The sequence below is a fragment of the Hyla sarda genome, chromosome 11, assembly GCF_029499605.1.
Source record: "Hyla sarda isolate aHylSar1 chromosome 11, aHylSar1.hap1, whole genome shotgun sequence".
In the NCBI taxonomy this organism is placed as follows: Eukaryota; Metazoa; Chordata; class Amphibia; order Anura; family Hylidae; genus Hyla; species Hyla sarda.
In genome coordinates, this window is record NC_079199.1 from 54,206,056 (window position 1) to 54,229,456 (window position 23,401).

General features: G+C 42.7%; 1 protein-coding gene across 3 annotated transcripts in view; it reads right to left on the bottom strand.

Annotated features, from left to right (window-relative positions):
• MARK3 (microtubule affinity regulating kinase 3) overlaps positions 1–23,401 on the bottom strand; it is a 95,248-nt gene that overhangs the window by 50,039 nt on the left and 21,808 nt on the right. For all 3 annotated transcript variants that reach the window (XM_056546939.1, XM_056546941.1, XM_056546940.1), the window contains exons 2-5: positions 22,349–22,540; positions 17,342–17,395; positions 4,735–4,783; positions 1,237–1,302 (exon numbers count right to left, since the gene is read on the bottom strand). In XM_056546939.1, the coding sequence (XP_056402914.1) occupies positions 1,237–1,302; positions 4,735–4,783; positions 17,342–17,395; positions 22,349–22,540 (361 nt within the window). The remainder of the gene's footprint in view (positions 1–1,236; positions 1,303–4,734; positions 4,784–17,341; positions 17,396–22,348; positions 22,541–23,401) is intronic.

The following is a 23,401-nucleotide window of genomic DNA, read 5'->3' on the forward strand; positions in this document are numbered from 1 at the left end:
AACTATCTAGTAAACGTGGGAGCACAAACAGTGCATGCCATTTGCAAATAGGAAAACCAACAATCAGGAGTGCTGGCACACAGGGCTGGACATCAGACATCAGACTCACTCCTAAGCAATGGAAACCCACCTCCCACCCCATGCATGATGTCCATGACCACGAATGTCTTTCTTCCTTACATTTCACCGATTGCTCTAGGTGCTGCCTGCAGCAAACTATTTTATACTCCTTGGATTCTCCACTGGCCAGCAGCTGGAGATATTTACAATAAAAGTTAATAGAAAGCTCAAGGACTAATACTTGAAAAGGTCAAAGTAGGAAAACGACACACACACACTCAGCCTAGAGATAAAGGTGTACGGCTAAAACAGTTGATCACGCTATAAGGTATACTGATATATTCCACCTAGTACAAAGAGGAAGCTTCAAGTTGTCTGCCCTTATAAAGAACAGAATAAAAGATGGAAGGATGCGCTCCGTGGTGTAATACCTTCGGTACAGTGGGAAACACTAATGTGAACTGCTCTTACCACGGGTGGTTGTACTGCTGACCAAGTACAACAATGGGATAGCATATATCAAATTCACGGTCTCTGCAGCCACTCCACGCCCCAGTGTAGCATGCAAGAGGCAAGACTCCTCCAACAAAGAGACAGGATACATCAGGCGCTGAGACCAGGTAGAAAGGCAAGTGAGGTTTATTACCCACAATTAAACACATTTAACGTACTAGCCGAATCCTCAGGCATGTTAGTCTACCCTTATGAGAACCGGAAATGGTTTATTAACCCACGCCAGATCGCTATACATGATTATCACCCTGGAAAGTCTCTTCTGTGTATTGCTGCCCATGCACTTTCAGAAAACAAATTGAAATTAATAAAATGAAAAAGATTTTTCTGGACTTCCAATAATCCCATTGAACACCACTATAGTTTACCTTTACCCAAATCCAACAGAAAACCCCCTGAAATCCAGCTTTAGTATCTTCTGTGAAACTAAGCTGCATGCAAAGGGCAACTTTCTGCATTCCTAAAGCCACTATTAACCACTTAAGCGGTGTGCTTGCTTAGTAACTATTCTTATCTGCTACAATAACAACCTAGAAAGGGCTATGGGAGGTTGTGTGTCTCAATCACGTCACCCGAGTCTCGTACTGAACAGTGGACTGAGTGCATCATCCATAGAACTGATCTTACAGCTATCAGTTATCGGCTGCTATTGGGATCACTTACCTCCACTTGCATACTCCATTATTAAGTAGAGTGTTTTTTCCGTTTCAATTACTTCAAATAATTTAACTGGAGAAAAATGAGAAAGACCATTAATTTTTCTTCCTATTCGATAACGTTAATGAACAACAACTGCGAAAAATTCTCAGCAGCCTAATAGACGGCAGATTGTGTATTACAGATGTGTATTGTGTTCAACATACTTCAGCATGCATGAGTATGACAAGATCAGAGCGTTGGTCTACAGTAACACTGAACACAAAGCAAAATCCTGCAGCATCCGGGGGCTTAGTGAGTAGTAAGGGAAATTATGAGTAAGGGTTTTAATTAATCCCTTGTGCTACTAGAATGGGATTTCCAGGAAATGCTGTACACACATGTAGGGTCAGAAATACAATAAAAACAGAACACTAGTAGGCCTGGGTTGGTTTACAGATGTGCAGTTCATACCAGTCAATAAGAAACAATATTCTGTATGAAGAAATCTAAATAGAGAAGCTATGATTTTTGACAGGATGGGGAATCTAAAAACAAAGTATTCTACTATGACCTCAACTTACAAGATGAATCACCGTATTTTTCGCCCTATAGGATGCACCGGCGTATAAGACACACCCAATTTATAGGTGCAAAATCTAAAAAAAATTAAGATTTTGAACCCAATAGTGGTCTTCAACCTGCGGACCTCCAGATGTTGCAAAACTACAACTCCCAGCATGCCCGGACAGCCAACGGCTGTCCGGGCATGCTGGGAGTTGTAGTTTTGCAACATCTGGAGGTCCGCAGATTGAAGACCACTGCATAGGAGGTAATAGTCACGTGTCCCCGCCGCTCCGGACCCGGGGATCCCTGAACGGAGAAGACACCGAGGAGGCAGGTAAGGTCCCTCCCTGTGCCCTGTAAGCACTAACCCGGCTATTCAGTCGGGCTGTTCGGGACCGCCGCGGTGAAATCGCGGCGGTCCCGAACAGCCCCACTGAACAGCCGGGTTAGTGTCACTTTGCCTTCAGATGCGGCGGTCAGCTTTGACCGCCGCGTCTGAAGGGTTAATACAGGGCATCACCGCGATCGGTGATGTCCTGTATTAGCCGCGGGTCCCGGCCGTTGATGGCCGCAGGGACCGCCGCGATAGGGGTGTATTCGCCGTCTAAGACGCACCAACTTTTCCCCCCCAGTTTTGGGGAAGAAAAAGTGCATCTTATATGGCGAAAAATACGGTACTATATAAAATATATCACCATGTTTGCTAGGAATCCTAACTAGAATAGAGGTGCGCCGTTTTCTTTCCCCTCCTCCTGCTTCTGTACATCTGTTGGCCAAATCATTCAACACCAACCCTTGATCTGTCCATGCCACTTTATTCCAACTGTGTCAAACCATCCCCCCTTTATTACCTTCTGTGCCACATAATTTTCCCTTGAGCTAGTTCCCCTTTATTACCCTCTGTCCACATTCACCAAAACGTGCCATTTCTCCCCCCCTTTATCCCACACCTGTGTCTTCATCCCCCTGTACCAAGTCATCCCCCCTCGCGCCACATCCCTTTTCCCCTTCCCTTCTCCCCCTGTTCTCCTTACCAGGCGAGCAGGCTAAGGTGCAGAGCTCTCAGCAGGATTGACATTCTCCAAAAGTCTGCGCTGCACTTACTGAGAGGCTGTGAGCAGCGGCAGGCTACGGGCACTTACAAGTGGCACTCATGAAATCACTTGTCAGTGCAGTCAGCAGCTGCTGCTGCTCTAAGTGAGTGAACCGCAGAGGACATCAGATCAGAAAACGTCAAACCTGCTGAAAGCCCCTGTACCTGAGCATGCTGGCCAGGTAAGAAGAACAACAGGTGGCGGAGGGTAGGAGAAAAGTGATGTGGCACAAGGGGGTAATGATTTGGCACAGGTATGAAATGGTACAGGGGGTGATAAGGAGGGATTAAATGGCACAGGAAGATTGTACTGTAATATTGCTTCTTATCTTGTTTTATACGGAATTGCACTCTGGAGCACAGTACAGTGTTCGGTCATTTTGAAAGATTTGAGACTTCTTTCCCAATAGGGGACATCTCTCAATATTGGACAGTTTTTCCCCCTGGGAGGTTCTACTGTAATACATTCTAATTATTAGACAAGTAAACTTAGACTAGACAGTCTTAGAATGTGTCAGCTTTATCACAGTGGCTGGGGAGGTCCCAGTTGTCAGACAATAAGTTACCACCACTTTTATGGATGATATGCCCCTTAACTGGACAAAGCAGAAGTGTTTAAACCAAATAAATGTGGTGTACGGTATGTATACCAATTTTTTGCCACAAATTGTAAGACTGCTCAATGTTTTAAGGGTATAAATAATTGTGGCATTCTGTAAAAAAAAAAATAATAATAAATACTAATGCTGAAGAAACTACCCTATTCACATGCATAAAAAGTAAATATGTTACAAGTGAATGTTAGATTATGACAGCGACATCAGATCTTATTGAAGCCAAAACAAGACATGTAATGTGACAATGGACCCGATCTCCGTATCAAGGCGTCATGGTATTATAGAGGGCAGAAATATCCAAGCGGAAGCAGCTCTGCTATACAATATCAATACAGTCAGTAGATCTGTATGCTTAGATGGGCCATGGATTTACCATGTGACACCAAGCTGAACAGATGTGATCTTTCTTCAGGTAAATACTTCAAGTTTATAAGTGCCAAGGGCTTGGTGTATTAGGTATAAAGTGATCCTAAATAAACGTACTGTAACTTTATGTAGTGTAAAGGGTCCCAACAAGGTGATGTTAGAGCAGTGTTTCTCAATTCCAGTCCTCAGGACCCCCTAACAGGTCATGTTTTCAGGAGTTGCCTTGTCTTTCACAGGTGATATAATTGTGGTGATACCTGATTCACTGACCATAATTATGTCACCTGTGAAAGACTTAGGAAATCCTGAAAACACGACCTGTTAGGGGGTCCTGAGGACTGGAATTGAGAAACACTGTTAGAGGCAGCTGACCATAATGGAATCAATATACCTTGCACATGGCTGTTTCCATGAATGTGAATTCTGTTAGGATTAATATTTCTCTCTAAAAAATAGTGTAAACTGTGTCATTACTCTTGCAGAAAAATAAATACATAATGGAACCCACTATAAGTCAATAGAGTCCTTCAGGACTACAGTAAGGTGTACCTGGGCACCTATGGCAACAGTTTTTCCATCACTGTATTTTTTGTAAGTATCACTGCAGGATGGATCTATTTTTATACTGCCGTAATAAACTTTGGAAGTTCTTTTATTCAAGCGCTGGATCCAAGACACTTTTCGTTGCTACTGTGGAGGTTTCACTGGGATCTGTGCACAGAGCACATAAGCTGGACAAGACTTTGGAAGCTGAGGTACCCCTTTATAAGTCTATGGGGCCAGACATGCACTGTTGTGGCATCTTGAAAAGTACCAGGCCTACCAGTGCTGCACATTTAACATATTGTAACTGTATTCAGAAGGATGGCAAACAAATCTCACCTATATTAGGATGATTCAAAATCTTCATTATTCGTACTTCCCTGAAGAGCTGAAAAGAAGACAGAAAATAAAAGTATTAATGACAAGTGCAACCGCTAAAACATTAATGGCATCACTTAACAGGTAGGATCACCTTTAGTAAAACTGCATTAAAGGAGTATTCCAGGATTTTTTTTTATTTGACTATGCTACATGGGCTGTAAAGTTAGTGTAGTTCATAATATAGTGTCTGTACCTGTGTGTGATGGGTTTCTCACAATTCTTATGTGATTTTCCTCCCAATATTTATTTTTAACAGCATACAAAATGACTGCAGTCTCGGATTTTTCCCAGCTTGCAATGCGGTCGAGACCTGACTCACTAGTCAGCTGATGACAGGGAGCCTGTCTGCTTCAATGGGTGGAGGGATCAATCTGCAAGTAATGCAACAGCTGGAGGCCCCCTGATTGAAAACCACAGGTCTACAGCTCATTTATGTTTCAATGGGTGGGGTAGCTGATGTGTGGGAAGGAGGAAAATGGAATCATGGGATTTGTAGGCAAACAAGAAAACTGAAAACAGGAAATACAAGTTCACAAAAAGCTAGCCACAGTGTTCTGGTGGACTCACAGCATAGCCATTTAGCCCAAGACAAGTGCAGATCCTTCCTAAGCATGACCATTACTGTCTGCCAGGTACGTACTAAAATCACCTTATGCTGGATAACCCCTTTAGCACTTTAGGGACAAGAGCAAATCCACTACGGCATGTGAATAACCATTATCAGCAGGGGCATACAAAATTACCATATCAGGGTTGAAAATTTATAAATGGTGACTACTCTCCCCCCCCCAAATCCCCTATTCATCTACACCTGCATAGAGTCCCTATGGCATTAAAGAGGTTTACATATAAAAAATTACTGACAATACATTGCTAGGATATGCCATCAATTTCAGCACTAGAACTTAGGGCATGCTAAGGAAGTGTCATGTCTCTTTCCTCCAGTCAGCTCTGCTTCTACATCGGAGGCCAGATGAAAAGCTATTCAAGATACCGAACCAACCATGTGGCCTGGAAAAAAGCAACATTTCAGGCTATATTCACACAGTAGTTTGAGGCTCAAAAATACGCTGGACTTACAAGAAAAATTTGCCTTAAATTTAAAGGGGTATTCCACCCACATACATCTTATGTCTGATCCCGGGGTACTGCCGCTGGGACCGCCGGGATCTCTGTGCCGCACCTGGCATTCTAAACAGTATGTTCAGAACACTTTGTTTCCGGTGCTGGAAACGTGTTGTCACGCCACACCCCCTCCATTCATGTCTATGGGAGGGGGTGTGACATCTCTTAACAGCTGTGATGTGAACTGCCACTTGTTTTCCCATGGAATTAAACATTTCATATGAGGGGGGAAAAAAAAAAATAAACTTAAAAACAGACATATTTTAAGATTTATAATGGGCATTATGTGATTTAAACTGCACTACAAAACCCCATGTAAACATAACACTCCAGGGATTTGGCAAATATGACACGTTAAAATCCATAAGCCAGCCTGGACCCTAAGGTTACAGAGTTTTAAAAAAAGTGAAACTACTGGCTAAATTTAATAAGAGAGTGCCGAAATGTGGCCCCCATATGGAAAAGTTACAGATCCTTTATATCCACCCAGTGGAGAAAACTAGATGGAATCTCTCCTATTCCTCATGCCTAACAAACAGAGCATGATTCGAGGCTGGAAGGAAACAAGTCTTACAACAACGACATGAGGCATGCACTTTTCACAGTAATTATATGGGACAAACACTGTTCACAATGGGAAAGAACTGGATATCCAGACTGAATTAGCTCCTAAATTTAGAACAAAAAATTATCATGTCCATTAACAGTCAGCTGATTGATGCGAGATGTAAATTATATATGGGACTCTGAGCTTCCTACTCCACCCAGGCCATCCGAGAGCGAGCAGTGCGAGCGGGGCAGCCACTCGATGTATCAGAGGAAGCGAGCGGCAAGACATTTGCTTTTCTTCCACAGACACTTAAAAGCAGCGGAAACAGAGAGCAGGAAGTTTAAGCTCAGCATGTCAGTAAGACCTCCTCAATAATAGATCACAAAAAAAATTAGGTCAATTAATGCTTTATACTGGGCGGGGATCTCAGCAGCATCAGATTAACCCAAGATGCAAATCGGGCTGGGCCTTGAGAATAAGCCAGCAGCATCCTATGTATTTCCTAAATAGATTTGCACGCATTGGCATTACTTTTAATACTATGCGTGTTCTATTGACCACCTTATGCCCAGTTCTTGCATAAAGTTTACAGCGATTACAAATTTATTACCTTATCACATTATCTTATTAATGGATTCAAAGTTATTTTAGTGGGAAAATACCTTTATTCAATAACTTTTCATTATATTTCCAAAAAGAACCTCAAAAGGGGTAATGCCATTTTGACAGGATATGCCATAAATGACTGATAGGTATTGGATCCTAGAGGTGGGACCCAATACCAATCTCATGAACGAAGGCCCCATAACATGTCTGGCCTCGGTAGACAGAGGTTAATGTCATTTGCTTAACTGGAGCTAATTTTTTTTTTTACATTTCTCTGTATAAGTTGTTTGGAGAACAAACAACCCCATCTGACAACCGACCTGAGATGAGATATTAATCTATTTAAACAATAAGAATGGGTCTCTATGTCCTTTGTAAATACATCTGTATGTGGGCACAGCTATACCAGTACTTAACCCTAATCCACAACACCCAGGCTATTACCTTTACATAAGTACAGGGAGTGGCAGGCATCCACTGTAGAGCTATATGATTAGATCTTGCCCATGAGCACATCTACGTAATAAATATGCGTCACCCAGACATGAATGTCTGGACACTGGAAGGAACGTATAAAAAACCCACACAACCTGTAAATTGAGATATACAAGACACATTAACAGGTTTACCAGGGATGTACCAAACCTACAAATACAGAAGATATTCTTTAGGACAGAGCTATGCATCATCTGAGGCCATGTTCACAAGACGGAATTTAAGCGGAATCCAGACAATGGGATTCTGCTATACCCTGCAGAATTTACACAGCGAAAACATCTGCAGCGGAAAATCCAATTCCAGCGGAATCCGATCGGATATGCATTGCTGTCTATGAAGACGATGCATTTTCGAGCAGTCCTAGCACCGGAATAGTTCAGCTGGCACCCACTATTTACGGAGCGTCTGCCCTCGATTTCCAGGTAGACCTCAAAATACCCACTGTGTCAACATGGCCTAAAAGTACCGTATTTATCGGGGTATACCACGCACCGGCCTATAACACGCACCCTCATTTTACCAAGGATATTTGGGTAAAAAAAGTTTTTTACCCAAATATCCATGATAAAATGAGGGTGCGTGTGTGCGCGTGTATACCCCGATACACCCCCAGGAAAGGCAGGGGGAGAGAGGCCGTCGCTGCCCGCTTCTCTCCCCCTGCCTTTCCTGGGGTCTAGAGCGCTGCTGTCGGCCCTTTTCACCCCCTGGTTATCGGCACCGCTGCCCGTTCTGTCCCCCTGACTATCGGTGCCGGCGCCGATAGCCAGGGAGAGAGAAGCGGCGCCGACAGCCAGGGGGAGAGAAGGGGCAGCGGCACCCATTGCCGGCGCCGCTGCCCCGTTGCCTCCCCCCATCCCCGGTGGCATAATTACCTGAGTCGGGTCCGCGCTGCTCCAGGCCTCCGTCGTGCGTCCCCAGCGTCATTGCTATGCGCGGCGCTCTGACGTCATGCGCCGCGCCGTTCAGCGCATAGCAACGAAGCCGGGGACGCACGACGGAGGCCTGGAGCAGCGCGGATCCGACTCAGGTAATTATTAGTCAGGGGGACAGAACGGGCAGCGGCGCCGATAACCAGGGGGTGAAAAGGGCCGACAGCAGCGCTCTAGACCCCAGGAAAGGCAGAGGGAGAGAAGCGGGCAGCGACGGCCTCTCTACCCTGCCTTTCCTGGGGGTGTATCGGCGTATAACACGCACACAGACTTTAGGCTAAAAAATTTTGCCTAAAAAGTGCGTGTTATACGCCGATAAATACGGTATATTTACACACTAGATTTGTTGCAGAAATAAGTCAGGCTTGCAGAACTCCATAAGCTTCCTGTAGAAATTACTCAATTAGAAAACCTGGTATAGACGCTTGAGAAAAGTCTTTTACAGATGCAAGTCAGCAGTTTGGGTGGTCGCATTACAGACGAAAATATGTCCATATTATACTAGTGTGAACCCAGTCTAAAGCAATGAGTTACATAATGTGTGACATTCTCTCACGATCAGGCTAAAGAGGGCTACAACTGCTTTTGCCCAAAACACACACTCATGCAAAAAGTATATGGATGTGAAATGCAGTGTGATGGTCATGCAGCACTTACATAAAGTAATTAGTCATATGACCCAACTCTGACTGGGATCACATTGATAAAAGTGCCATGTAAAGATTCTATTTTTTGGGCCAAATAGCAGTTATCCCAAATGCGGCAAGAATAAGGCTAGAGATGGCATGTAATTAAGTACGTCCAGGTGAAAAAAAATAAAACATTAAAAGACAATGACCCTTATTTACTAAGAATGGAGTGTAGGTTTCTTTGTGGGTTTTAATTCCCTACAATTTATTTTCCACGGTATTTACTAAGGTATAACTACATTTTCGACTTTCCCTACACTTTTTTTTTTACACATGCTCTGATCTGTAGGGTTTTCCTCAGCTCAAATCCACCACATTTTATGTGGAAACCTTAGTAAACATGTTGGGCTTTTGTGAAAATGGGCCATGCCCACTTCCGGGTTTTCTTAGCAAAATGGAGAAATAGTCGGGGTTTTTTTCAATTCTGGCACAAATGCAAATGTTGCGCAATGCAACAGAATCTGGCGCACAACCCAACAAAATATGTCAGGTTTGCAATAGTAAATGAGGGCTAATGTGAAATACTTAAATTTAATGGAATATTAGAGGGACAGTACACTGAAACCAAATAGATTGCTTCTTTTATTTCCAAAAAGGTAATTTGAAAAATAAAAAGGGGGAACCTGATCAACTAATTTAAGCAACTACATAACTTTTACCTCAGTACCAGTTTACATTTCCCACAATGATACATATACAGTAACCCCCCAACATGCAATGGCCCTGACATATGATAAAATCGACATACGATGCTTTTATATGTCAGGGCCATCGCACTAACTGCTATCAGACAGCGCAAAATGCTTAAGCTGCTGTCGGATAGTAGTTTAAGCATCCCGGACAGGTTCGCTCACCTATCCCCGCTGCCCCGGGTCCACTTCGCGATCCTCCGACATCTTCTGTATCTTCTCCAGGGTCCGGGCCTCGCTTTCCGGCGTCGTTATTACGTCACTACGCACGCCGCGCCGGCGCAGCAGCGTAATAACGTCACCAGAAAGAGAGGCCCGGACCCTGCAGAAGATGCAGAAGAAGCTGGAGGATCCCGAAGACGACTCCGGAGCAGCGGGACCGTATCGGGAGCGATGAGGACGCAGTCCGGAGCGACGGGGACAGGCGAGTATAACTTCCTATACTTTACATTGCACGGATCCCTCAACATACGATGGATTCGACAAACGATGCGTCGTTTGGAACGAATTACCATCGTATGTTGAGGGACCACTGTATGTTTTTTTTTTTAATAAACTGACACCTTTAGGGGTGGCTATAGCTCATAGTAATGTTTGACTAGTTAAGTCAAATAAGACCAGCTTCACTCGACCACAAAACAGGCCAAAGTGTCCCCTGCTGGGACAATCTCCTAACAATCTCCTAAGTCCTAACAATCTCCTGTAAGGTGTTCACATTTTCTGCAGTGCCACCACAGGGGAAATTGGGCATTACACCATGCTCTTTTAAATTAATGGTCTGTCCGTATAATACAGAACAGATGCTCCAGAGAGCGAGACATTCTTAGTAGCCACACTCTGGTCAAGACTTGTGGATCCTGACTCAAATGACTCAACTCAAATGACTCTCCTCAAACTCTCAATCCCTAATATGATGTATGAAAATATTTTATAAGCTGGTTCCTAACCCCCTTGGAAGTGTTTGAGTTTGCCCATCCCTTGCAGAGTACACATCAACAGGGAACGTTTTGGAAAGTCTGACTCTTTCTACCTTGAAGGTGAATAAGACAACATGTTGCAGGTCTTAGCGGTAACTTTCACAGCACATCACTTATGAATCACTTGGTTAATCTTCATCTCTGTAAACTGTGAGCTAAGGACTGAAGATGTATCACAAGTGTTAATTCCAAGGCGTCATTTTCATATGAAACAATGATCTAGTGTCTGCTTGAAGGAATGGTTTCTGCTTGCCAGACCTTTACCAGTGAATCATCCCATCCTGCCCACACTGGTAGTTACCAAAACAACACCTTCTGTTTCCTTACTTCAGCTGAAAGTGGATGATTACAAGGTAAGGAAGAAAACAGAACCTAGATTATAAAAACTACCCCCTCCATCATCCACAGAAAGTATAGGCCGAGGATGTGCAAGTCACTGGACATATCACCTGAACCAGCAGGGATGCCTAGGTAATTCCAGAAATAATAAAACATTCACTGTTAGGAGGATCTACAGTTCTATGGATAGAAAATGTTATATAGTTATGACTATGAAAGGTGAAGAGGAAAACACGAATATGCCAAAATAAAAATGAGTTGTGCCCTAAAGGTCCTTAAGGGGTTAACCATTTTCCAGCGTACTACCAGTTCCATTCACTGTCCTATGCATTTAATAAAACAAGTCTGGTACCACTATAGTCCATTATAGTCTTTTCTGTAATAAACCTCATGTTTCAGCACAGCCACAGTTTGTAGGAGACACAGGATGTCCACAAAGCTTCTGTCCCCTCAAAAGCCCTCATTCTCTGCTAGAAATGGAAGATTAGAAGCTTCCAACCTGGGTACAGGTGCATAAGCTCACATTACTGGCTGGAACAATGGAAGTTATAGGTGCTTGTGAAGGGGGATTGGGACCTATTTGGCGTACCAACACTAAACGTAACAACACAGCATAAAAGGGCATCACCACAGCAGATGTGATGCAGGAGTCAGTATCCTGACCAAGTTCGGTAACATTGGGGTGTAGTAAGCCATCAATAAACATTTTGTATTTTTATGAACACTTAAAGGGGTACTCCCACCCTAGACATCTTATCCCCTGTTACGCCCCCTCCCATAGACTTGCATTGAGGGGATGGGGCGTGACCTCACACGGGGGCGGAGTCCTGATGTCACGGACTTCCGTTCCCATGGTCGCGACCCAGACCCTCCAGCGCTTCCGGACAAAAAAACAGGTGGGTGCCGCATGCAATATAGCGGGGGTCCGCAGCGGCGGAACCCCTCGTGATCAGACAGCTTATCCCCTATCCTTTGGATAGGGGATAAGATGTCTAGGGTGAGAGTACCTCTTTAAGGGAACATATAAAGTTCACCTGAACAGGAATAAGTTGCAGTACCAGCAGTTGTTGGTGACAAGCCCATTTTATTCATGAGACAGTGGCCTAAAACAAAATAGACATATTACAACACACTTGCCTTGCTTTTATTCAAAATGGGCTTTACAGTCTGGCAATATCTCACTTGAGCAGCATTCTGTGCTCTGCAAAGCCACTGTCAGGCAGTATTGGATGAATATCTCATAAAATATTAAAGGCAATAAAGATGCTGCACACGACTGCCTGCAATTTGATCCCCAAAAGGAATCTGTAAAAGCTTCAAGGTTCTCTGCAATCTGTTCTTCCATTATTCCAGGGGCAGGGTTTGATAAAATATTATAGACTTTAGATGTGGATAGGATGCTTTTAGTGAACCAGCAACTATAGACCTAAATGGGTTGACAGAACAATCAGAAGCAGGAAGAAGTGGAGAGCAGCAATGTGGTAGCAGGAGGGGGATAAGGGCAGGAGAGTATGAATTATTTCTGTAGCACCTTTGTTAGGCCACTAGCCATCTCTCCCAGTACAATTGGCAGTGCAAAAAACAAGCCCTCATATGGGTCTGTGGATGGAAAAATAAAGTTATGACTCTAGAAAGGTGAGGAGGACAAAAACTAAAACTAAAATTTAGCTTCATACATATGAATTTTTGGCTCACCCAAGCCTTTTTGTGTTCAGAGGAGAGGAGGAGTAGTATGCTGCTGCAGGACCCCCTCTGGGTGGATTACCTCTGAGAATTAGAAAGTCAGCTGGTCCTTCCAAAATAGTTGTGCTTGGGGTTCTTTCTAACGTGTATGGGGGAATATGGAGTAGGTTCACATGGCGCATGCTGCAGAAATCCTAGGCAAACCCTTTACAGTGTCTGCACAGCGGTGCTCCCTGCCCCTTGGCTGTGCAGGAGCTGAAACTGGTCCCTGTCTCTTGAATGGAGTTGTGCTTTAGCACCCTGCACATCAGGTGCCTGGGCCTAGTGATCTGCTTTCACTTTATGAGATTGGAATATCCATTTAAATATTCATTAGTACAACGCACCAATAGGCACCCTGAAAAACTAAAGCAATTCTCTGCCTGCTGGCACAATTGTTTGCATATGAACTAAGCCAATGACCTGTTTTGTTGTCTAGATGACAGGTTCTTCAGAACCACAGATTTTCCTTTATAAAAGGAACCTCTAAAATTCCCATGACTGGGGTAAGCAGTGCCTATAGCGGCTTTTTATTCACAAGTGCAACCCAATAATGGACAGTCTATAGCAGCGAAATGAGCAGATAAAAGAATCTAAACAATACCTTTATAGAACAAGCATGTGTCTGCCGAGAAGCCTTTCAATACATTGTTAACACTGAACACAATAGACCTTTAACTGATGCAAAAGACTTTCTACAAAACAGCCCTTATGCCACCCTTGCCACACCTTCAATGAAAGGCACATGCAGAATCAAACCTGTAACTTAGAACAATTCCAACAGGAAGTAGTTGTGCCCTTTACCAAACATTACAAAAACATGAGTCTAATCCGAAGCACTGCTGACTGGGCAGAACCCTGTGCATTAGTGAAGTGCCATCATACTGTATGAAACCATGGGGGGGGTGCAGATTTACTCAGACGCCACATGGTGCTCAAAGCAACTTTCACAAACCTACTATATGTGAGCTAAAACGCTGCCAGCAGTCAGGTGACAACAGATGGTTCCCCCTGGCAGGTCACAGGTTAATATGCCCACACATATCTCTGCCTCTAAGAATTATTCTTTTCACTTGACAAATCTATAGCTGCTTTATGTTCTCGGCTTCCATATATCTTACTGTACCAAGTCAAAGATTAAATATTATCCAAGACCTGATGACATTTTCTTAAGGACAAAGGCAAAGGCTGAGAACTGGAATGTAAAAAGCAGTGTCCCCAACCTGTGGCCCTACAGCTGTTGCAAAACTACAATTCCCAGCGTGCCACAGGTTGGGGACACTGGACGCCTATTCCTAGCAGAAATGGGGTTAAGCTGTGTAACATTAAAGTCAAGAAGGGGAAAAAGTTCACTCAGCAGTCTAGATGGAAGATTGATGTCTCGGGTCTGTGGCTCTAAAGCATGAACAGGACTTTTGTCTGAGAATGACATTCCTGCACCCCTCCCCCTCTGTCCCATTCTTACAGATTTCTGGCTGATGTGACAGCAGGATAACAGGAGCTGGGAGGAAATTGCTGCTTATGGGAACTGCTCTTCCTACCTTCCTTTATGGGGGTGGGAAAGACAGCTGACCCCACATGTGACTACTGTAAGGTCTAACCCCATACGTCTAGGCAACCACTGCAAGAACCAAAAAATGCTTTTCTTCCAGAAACTTACAAGGACAATTCTACTCTGCTTGCAGACTAAAACACTACTTGTGGGTCAATACAGAGAAATGCTCATATTAAAGAAGTTATCCAAGATTACAAAAAAATATGGCTGCTTTCATGTAGAAATTGACTGGTTTGTACTTCATATCACAGCTTATTTCCACTAAAGAGCGGAGCCGTGTGATATCCCACACAACCCAAGGACTATGGGGGACATTTATCAATGTTGGTGTAAGGTAGTAAAGATTTTACTCTTTAAAAATTGTACCAAAAAGGTGCACAGGACTTGATAAATTTGGCTCAATTAACCCCTTAAGGACATGCACGCATAGCACCTCTTAGCGCACAGCGCCGTACATTTACGGCGTGGCTGTGATACGAGCGCAGGAGATGCGCTCGCTTCATTTCCGGTGGGTTCCGGTGGCTGTCAGCAGCCACGGACCCGCCGGTAATGGCGAACATCAGCGATCTCGCAGATGTCCGCCATTAACCCCTCAGGTGCCGTGATCAATACAGATAGGGAAGGGGGGGTTAGATCAGCCAAGTTGTCGTACGGTGGCCCCCTCACCTGCCTCAGTCAGTCTCCCAGGGTCTTCTGCACTGATCTGCCTTCCAGCAGACTAGAGCAGAAGATCGGCGACAATACTGATCTTTGCTATGCCCTATACATAGCACTGAACAGTATAAGCAATCTAATGATTGCTATAAAGAGTCCCCTATGGGGACTTTAAAAAAAGTGTAAAGAAAAAGTAAAAAATAAGTAGACTTACTAAGTATTCCAAAGCATTAAAAAGTGTAAAAATAAATAAAATAAAAGTGTAAAAATAAATAAAAATTTAATAAAAGTGTAAAAAAAAAAAAAAATACATTTATTAAATGAATCTAATAAAAAAAAATGTATAATGTGTAGGATCGCATTGGCGGACATCCGCAGCATGTAATATGCTGCGTATACCCACCATGTAATCCTACACATTATGCAGCAGTCATGGTAATGAGCTCCCTGCTGCGGCTGGGTAGCTTTGTGTGTCCACTCATAGCGGCGGATTTCTTGCCGGCAGTCATGAGCGGACACACTGAGCTACCCAGCCGCAGCAGTGATGGATATATTAGCCATGAGCAGGTGCTTATTCCCACAACATGGCGGATATATACATCAGGAGCCTTAACTGTCACAGACAGACGCGTTATACTGCCAGCCGACCAAGGACCAATCAGAGAGGTCTAGCCAATAACTTGTAGGGGTGCAGTATATAAATGGGGTCACTTGTGGGGGTGGGGGTACTTTTCTGCCCTGAAAGCCAAATGGCGCTCCTCTCCTTCTGTGTCCTACCACGCGGCCAAGGAACCATATATGGCCAAAGCGGGGGTATTTCCGAACATGGGACAAGCAGCTAAATAAAATATAGGGTGCATTTCTTTCAATATCAGAAGTGATGTATAAAAAATATGTCCCACAAATGATGCATTTGTGAAACACCAACTTTGTAATAATTCCTGCCAAAAAAATTTGGTATTAAAATACTCACTGTACCCCCTAGCGAATACCTTGAGGGGTCTAGTTTTTAAAATGGTGTCATTCGGAGGGGGGGGGGGGGGGGGGGGGGTCCCATGTTCTACTACTTCTCAGTTGCTGCAATCCTTGCTTAAAACATAAAAATTTGATGTACTTTGCAAATTTTCAAAATGTCAAGTAAATTTGTTAGGCCTCTAATACATCTAAATTGTGAATAATAAAAAAAAAGTTGAGGAAATAAAGTAGACCTATGAAATTATAATTTTTGATAAAAAAAATAAACATGTATGCAACCTATTAACGTCAAAATAACAAAAAATCTTTTTTCCAAAAATGTCACGGTTTCTTGCATTCTAAATAAAAAAATACAAATGATATCGATTAACTTTTACTATTTTTATATAGTACAACTTGTGACAAAAAACAATCTCAGAATTGTTTTCATTGGCAAAAGATTACCTGAGTTCAGAGCAAGATAGAAAAAATGTGTAAGCAAGATAGAAAAGATATGTAACATGGTAGCACACGGGATGGTAAGTGGGGGAGCAGCAGACGTTTGCGGGCCACGTCAGGGGCCTGACGAAGTGCACAGGTGCGCGATACGGACCGTGGCCCGGAGACGTCTGCTGCTCCCCCACTTACCATCCTAGCCTTCCCGTGTGCTACCATGTTACATATCCTGCTTCACAAATAAAGCATTTTGTTCAAGTTCCTGCTGGTCCTGGGTGAGTCGCTCCATTTTTTTCTATCTTGCTCTGATATACATATTGACCGCCTTTGCTACATGTGAGCACCGCCCGCTCAGAGCATAATTACCTCCTTGAAGCTGCATTCAACATAGTGGTTCTAAGCACTTGCCTTTGTGCATACCCTTCTTTCTGCCGTTTCTGCACCAGTGCCAGGTAACTTTCATTTTACACTGAATGAACATTACCAGAGTTATTCTCAAATAAAGACAGACATCCCAGATTTGAAAAAAACAGGCCTGGTCTTTGAGGGGCGTACAGGCTTCATTAGCTTGGTCCTTAAGCGGTTAAGAAGTCCTGACAACATGGTTTTAGAGGGTAGACAAAGAACCTGCTAACGTCTTCCATTCCTCTATTCGCCTGTCAACCATTTACACTGGCTTTCTTTCGCATATGACAAGTGTTAGGTGTCCTTCAGCTTGCAAGAGGAAGTCACCTTGCTCTGCTGTTCTGGATTATGCAGCTACAGAGTACGTGTGCCAACTTGTAAGCCGATACTAGGATATGTAACAAGCTTGAATCTTACCTTTTGCAGACTAGTTGGATTTAACTGGGTTTTGTCAATTATCTTTATTGCGACCTAAAGTGAAAGAAAAACATCTTTAGTTTAACTTTTCAGATAAAATAGTTTGCAAATCTGTGCAGGCAAAGCAGAGATGTGGCCAGCGCTCCTGTAAACAAGGTTTACCTGAACGCTGGCACATTTCATGGGAATGTAACCCAACACCAGATCAATTAGCCGGGCACACAATGATATTTCCCAGAACACACTGTTACTTGGATGCTATTCAAAGCACAATATATAGAAGCTAAATTATAGCAGAGGTGCCTCACAGCGGATTAGAGCCACATGAGAGCACAGATGGGGGCTGTCCGAATGTCAGATAAGCCGTCAAATCTATTGGGAACACTGTGATTTGGGGCCCCCCCTTAGCAGTGGCATAGAAACACCGCTGAATAATGACAAAGAGAACACACAAATATTTAAGCACCATAAAAATGGATTAGAAAGCTCTAAGACAATATCAAGTGAAATCTACTGTCTAGAATTATAGCAAAAGGAAATTATCCAAAGATAGCATTTAAATGCAATTATTATGGCAAACTGGTGGTAATGGAAACCAAACAAAATATCCCAGTATCACTGATTATATACACGATCACTGAATGTTATAATATCTCTGCTGCTCTGTTCTCGAATCTAAGCGACAAATACTCACACTGAAATCCTACATCTCTGCTGAATAATCAAGTAGCAAAGAACACAGTCACCGAAAACTCGGCAGCTGGAGGTTTCCCCAATACTGGCATCTTATGGGTGTTCCCGTATGCTCTAAAGCAAATCTGTAGCGGTGTCTGAATGCCTTATGGTCTCTATCAGGGAAAATGAAAGCATAATGGGAGCAGTCTTTGCCCCTCTCCGATATGCCAATGGCCAGTTTTAAAATGTTAAATTAGAGAAACAAGGCACCTTCTTGGCAGAGGTGCCACACAAACACCCATTGCAGCATCCATCCAATTTCCCAGAGTGTAACTCGCCACTTGAAGTTGAAGCCATCAAAGATGCAATTCATCCAGCTTTTGTGCCACACAACATGTGTATCTAAGCTGTTGTGCTACAGGGCTTAGTATAACAGATATTCCACCCAAGCTGTCATGCCACGGGGCCTAGTATAGCACAGAACCATGGTTTTAAATATTTACAGGCTTGGTGCATAAAGGGTAAGTGTCCAGGGCACAGTCACACTGGGTCTCAGCTGACAGTAATTTAAAGTTTCAGATGTGGAAGGGGCCTGTATGCTCCTCACAAAGCAATACACATCATATTGTGCTTTCTTGGGAGCATCTAATAAAAAGGCAAAACATTTTAAATAGAAGGAAATTATATTAGGAATCTTTATGTGCCAACAGCTGACTGGCAGAAGTACCAGTTATCATACCGGTCTATGGTCCAGATTTATTTAACAATATAATTCTTAGACAGTGTAAACTTCAAAAGGTGTCAGACTGCCTTGTATAAGCCTATATCAACTATTAGTTGGCTTACGCTGCATTCACACCTCGTTTTTGCAATACGGTTCCCGTATCAGATTTTTTGTAAAAAAACATGGCTGAAAACCAGACCGAACCGTGTACAACCGTATGTAACTCTGTATTAGGGATCGACCGATTATCAGTATGGCCGATATCATCAACCGATAATCACGATTTTGGGCATTATCGGTATCGGCAATTACCTTGCCGATAAGCCGATAATGCCCCCCCACACCGCGACCGCCCCCCCCCCCCGACCCACCGCAATGCAATGATCTGCAGCGGTGTCACAGGGGGGGGGGGATAACTAGCCGATAACTTATACCGGAATATCGTTATAAGTTATCGGCCCTAACCTCCAGCGATTATCAGTATCGGCCCTAAAAAAAAACGATATCGGTCGATCCCTGCTCTGTATGGTTTTAAACCATAGGCATTTTGAAAACGGATGTTCCGTTGCATGCGCTTTAATAAGTTTTTTGGGGAAAAAAAACTGATACAGTTTTAGGTTTGTCCTTCATTAAATAAAGTTCTTCTTGTTCTATTTGTGGGAAGAACTTTTGGCGTGCACTGAGCGTGTGCAAACTGCAAAACTGTGTTGTGCAAACCTGATGGAACTGTACGCACATATGGTTCTGTTTGGTTCCCATTGACCACTACTTTTTTTTTTAAAGTATACGGGTTGTATCCGGTTTTATGTATGGGGAAAAAAAACGAATAAAACTGTAAATGGCGCAAAACGTACACAACCGGATGCTACATTTGGCATACGGTTTTCAAATGGCATGTCTAAACATACAGTTTGCAATATGGTTCCATATGGATTTTACACTGAAACTGGATTCAGGAACCATATTGCAAAAACGAGATGTGAATGCAGCCTTAAACATGTGCGAGAGCTTGTGCCAGAATTTGTTGCACACTTTGGCACATGTAAAGCTGTGTGTCCTGGATGTCTGGTACCTTGTCTGCAAAGAATATGTGCCATGTAATTTTTTTCACAGTGTATTTAAAAAGTAGCCTGTGAACTACAACGTTTATTCCCATTTAAAAAAAAAGGGGACATATATTTAACATGTTTTTGGTGCATTAACCCCTTAACGACGCAGGACGTATATTTACGTCCTGCGCCGGCTCCCGCGATATGAAGCGGGATCGCGCCGCGATCCCGCATCATATCGCGTGGGTCCCGGTGCTAATCAACGGCCGGGACCCGCGGCTAATACCACACATCGCCGATCGTGGCGATGTGCGGTATTAACCCTTTAGAAGCGGCACTCAAAGCTGACCGCCGCTTCTAAAGTGAAACTGAAAGTATCCCGGCTGCTCAGTCGGGCTGTTCGGGACCGCCGCGGTGAAATCGCGGTGTCCCGAACAGCTGATCGGACACCGGGAGGGCTCTTACCTGCCTCCTCGGTGTCCGATCGACGAATGACTGCTCCGTGCCTGAGATCCAGGCAGGAGCAGTCAAGCGCCGATAATGCTGATCACAGGCGTGTTAATACACGCCTGTGATCAGGATGAGAGATCAGTGTGTGCAGTGTTATAGGTCCCTATGGGACCTATAACACTGCAAAAAAAAGTTAAAAAAAAGTGTTAATAAAGGTCATTTAACCCCTTCCCTAATAAAAGTTTGAATCACCCCCCTTTTCCCATAAAAAAAATAAAACAGTGTAAAAAAAAAATAAATAAATAAACATATGTGGTATCACCGCGTGCGTAAATGTCCGAACTATAAAAATATATCATTAATTAAGCCGTACGGTCAATGGCGTACGCGCAAAAAAATTCAAAAGTCCAAAAAAGCGTATTTTGGTAACTTTTTATAACATTAAAAAATGAATAAAAAGTGATCAAAAAGTCAGATCAAAACAAAAATCATACCAATAAAAACTTCAGATCACGGCGCAAAAAATGAGTCCTCATACCGCCCCGTACGTGGAAAAATAAAAAAGTTATAGGGGTCAGAAGATGACATTTTTAAACGTATACATTTTCCTGCATGTAGTTATGATTTTTTCCAGAAGTGCGACAAAATCAAACCTATATAAGTAGGGTATCATTTTAACCGTATGGACCTACAGAACAATGATAAGGTGTAATTTTTACCGAAATATGCACTGCGTAGAAACGGAAGCCCCCAAAAGTTACAAAATGGCGTTTTTTTTTCGATTTTGTCGCACAATGATTTTTTTTCCCGTTTCGCCGTGCATTTTTGGGTAAAATGACTAATGTCACTGCAAAGGAGAATTGGCGCCGCAAAAAATAAGCCATAATATGGATTTTTAGGTGGAAAATTGAAAGGGTTATGATTTTTAAAAGGTAAGGAGGAAAAAACGAAAGTGCAAAAACGGAAAAACCCTGAGTCCTTAAGGGGTTAAACGGGGTACTCCTGTGGAAACTTTTTTTTTTTTTAAATCAACTGGTGCCAGAAAGTTAAACAGATTTGTAAATTACTTGTATTAAAAAATCTTAATCTTTCCTGTACTTTTTAGGGTCTGAATACTACAGAGGAAATTGTTTTCTTTTTGGAACACAGGGCTCTCTGCTGACATGACCACAGTGCTCTCTGTTGACATCTCTGTCTATTTTAGGAACTGTCCAGAACAGCAGATGTTTGCTACAGGGAATTTCTCCTACTAGACAGTTCTTAAAATGGACAGAGATGTCAGCAGAGAGCCCTGTGGTCATGATGTCAGCAGAGAGCTCTGTGTTCAAAAAAAAGAAAACCATTTCCTCTGTAGTATTCAGCAGCTAATAAGTACTGGAAGGATTAAGATTTTTTTTTTAATAGAAGTAATTTACAAATCTGTAACTTTCTGGCACCAGTTGATTAAAAAAAAAAAAAAAAAGTTTTCCACGGGAGCATTCCTTTAAACATGCCAAAATGCAATCCCCCAAAAATATTTTGTGTAAGCCTAGTCTTAGGAAGATAAGTGGCTGGCAACCACCAACTGGAAACGATTAGACTGGGACTCAAACTCAACCTTCTGCTACTCCAATGAGATCTTATTTGGCCACTGGATAAAAGTTAGTGATCACATGATTTCATTTAGAAAGGTCTTCCTTGTCCCCTATTTGTATCTTGTCAAAATACCCATGAGAATACAGCATAAATGTGACTTATCCATAAGAAAGTGGAAGGCTCTTCATAGAAGTCAAGTCAGACACAAATTAATATTTTCTTTTCATTAGAATATTCTAAATGCATTCAACGTAAGCAAAGTCAAAGTTACACAAATCTGTGCATGAAGAGTCTTCCTGTGACCTTTTACTGCAAACAAGCTCATTGTGTACTGAAGCGCACAAAGCACAGATTTAAGCAGAGTGCTTTAGTGAATACACAATGAAGTCTCCAAACCATACGCACGCTTTAGTAACATTTCAGTACACACTGACATTGAAATATGCATGCACTTTACTTCTTATGCAATGTACTATGCACTGGGGAGAACAGTGAATGAAAAAGTGGGAGTGATAAACACTCTTGTAGACATACCTCTCTGCCGGTGAGGATGTGCCGAGCCAGTTTTACTTTTGCAAAATTTCCTTTGCCAATTGTTTTTAGGAGCCTGTAGTTACCAATGTGGGGCTGCTCATCGGCGCAGGAGGCTATAGAGTTCCTGTTTCGTGCTCCAGAACGGCCAGGCCGGGACGGGACATCTTGCCGAGTGTCTCCATGAGACGTGTGCTGTAACAAGAAAATAAATAAGCGTAAGGCAAATATTTTATCTGATTTTTACACCTTAAAGGGGTACTCCAGTGGAAAACTTTTTTTTTTTTTTTAAATCAACTGGTGCCAGAAAGTTAAACCGATTTGTAAATTACTTCTATTAAAAAATCTTAATCCTTTCAGTATTTTTTTAGCAGCTGTTTGCTACAGAGGAAAATCTTTATTTTTTATTTTTTGTCCACAGTGCTCTCTGCTGACACCTGATGCCTGTATCAGGAACTGTTCAGAGTAGGAGAAAATCCCCATTGCAAACCTATGCTGCTCTGGACAGTTCCTGACATGGACAGAGGTGTCAGCAGAGAGCAATGTGGACAAGTCAAAAAAGAAACTCAAAAAGTAAACAATTTCCTCTGTAGCATACAACTGCTAAAAAGTACCAAAAGGATTAAGAATTTTTAATAGAAGTTATTTACAAATCTGTTTAACTTTCTGGCACCAGTTCATTTAAAAAAGAAAAAAAAAGTTTTCCACCGGAGTACCCCTTTAACAATATTTGGTTGCTCAAATTGGTTAAAACGTAATCTTCATGCAACAAGCAGATAATCTGTAAAACTTTTTTTAAGCTCTTCCTACATCATTGAGTAACAACGCAACAAGTTTAGTTTTTAATTCCTCTACAGTTACACTCCAATATAACCTCCAAACCACTAAGGGTTAATACAGGCGCAGGCAATGGATCGTAGTGTATACAGCAATTCTGATAGCTTATTAAGAGGTAAGATAAATGTGGATAACCAAGGGTCATTTATTCAGAAAAACGCGTTTCAATGCCGGAGCAGGCGTCTTCCTCAGGTTCAACCTGAGGAAGGGAAGGTGGAG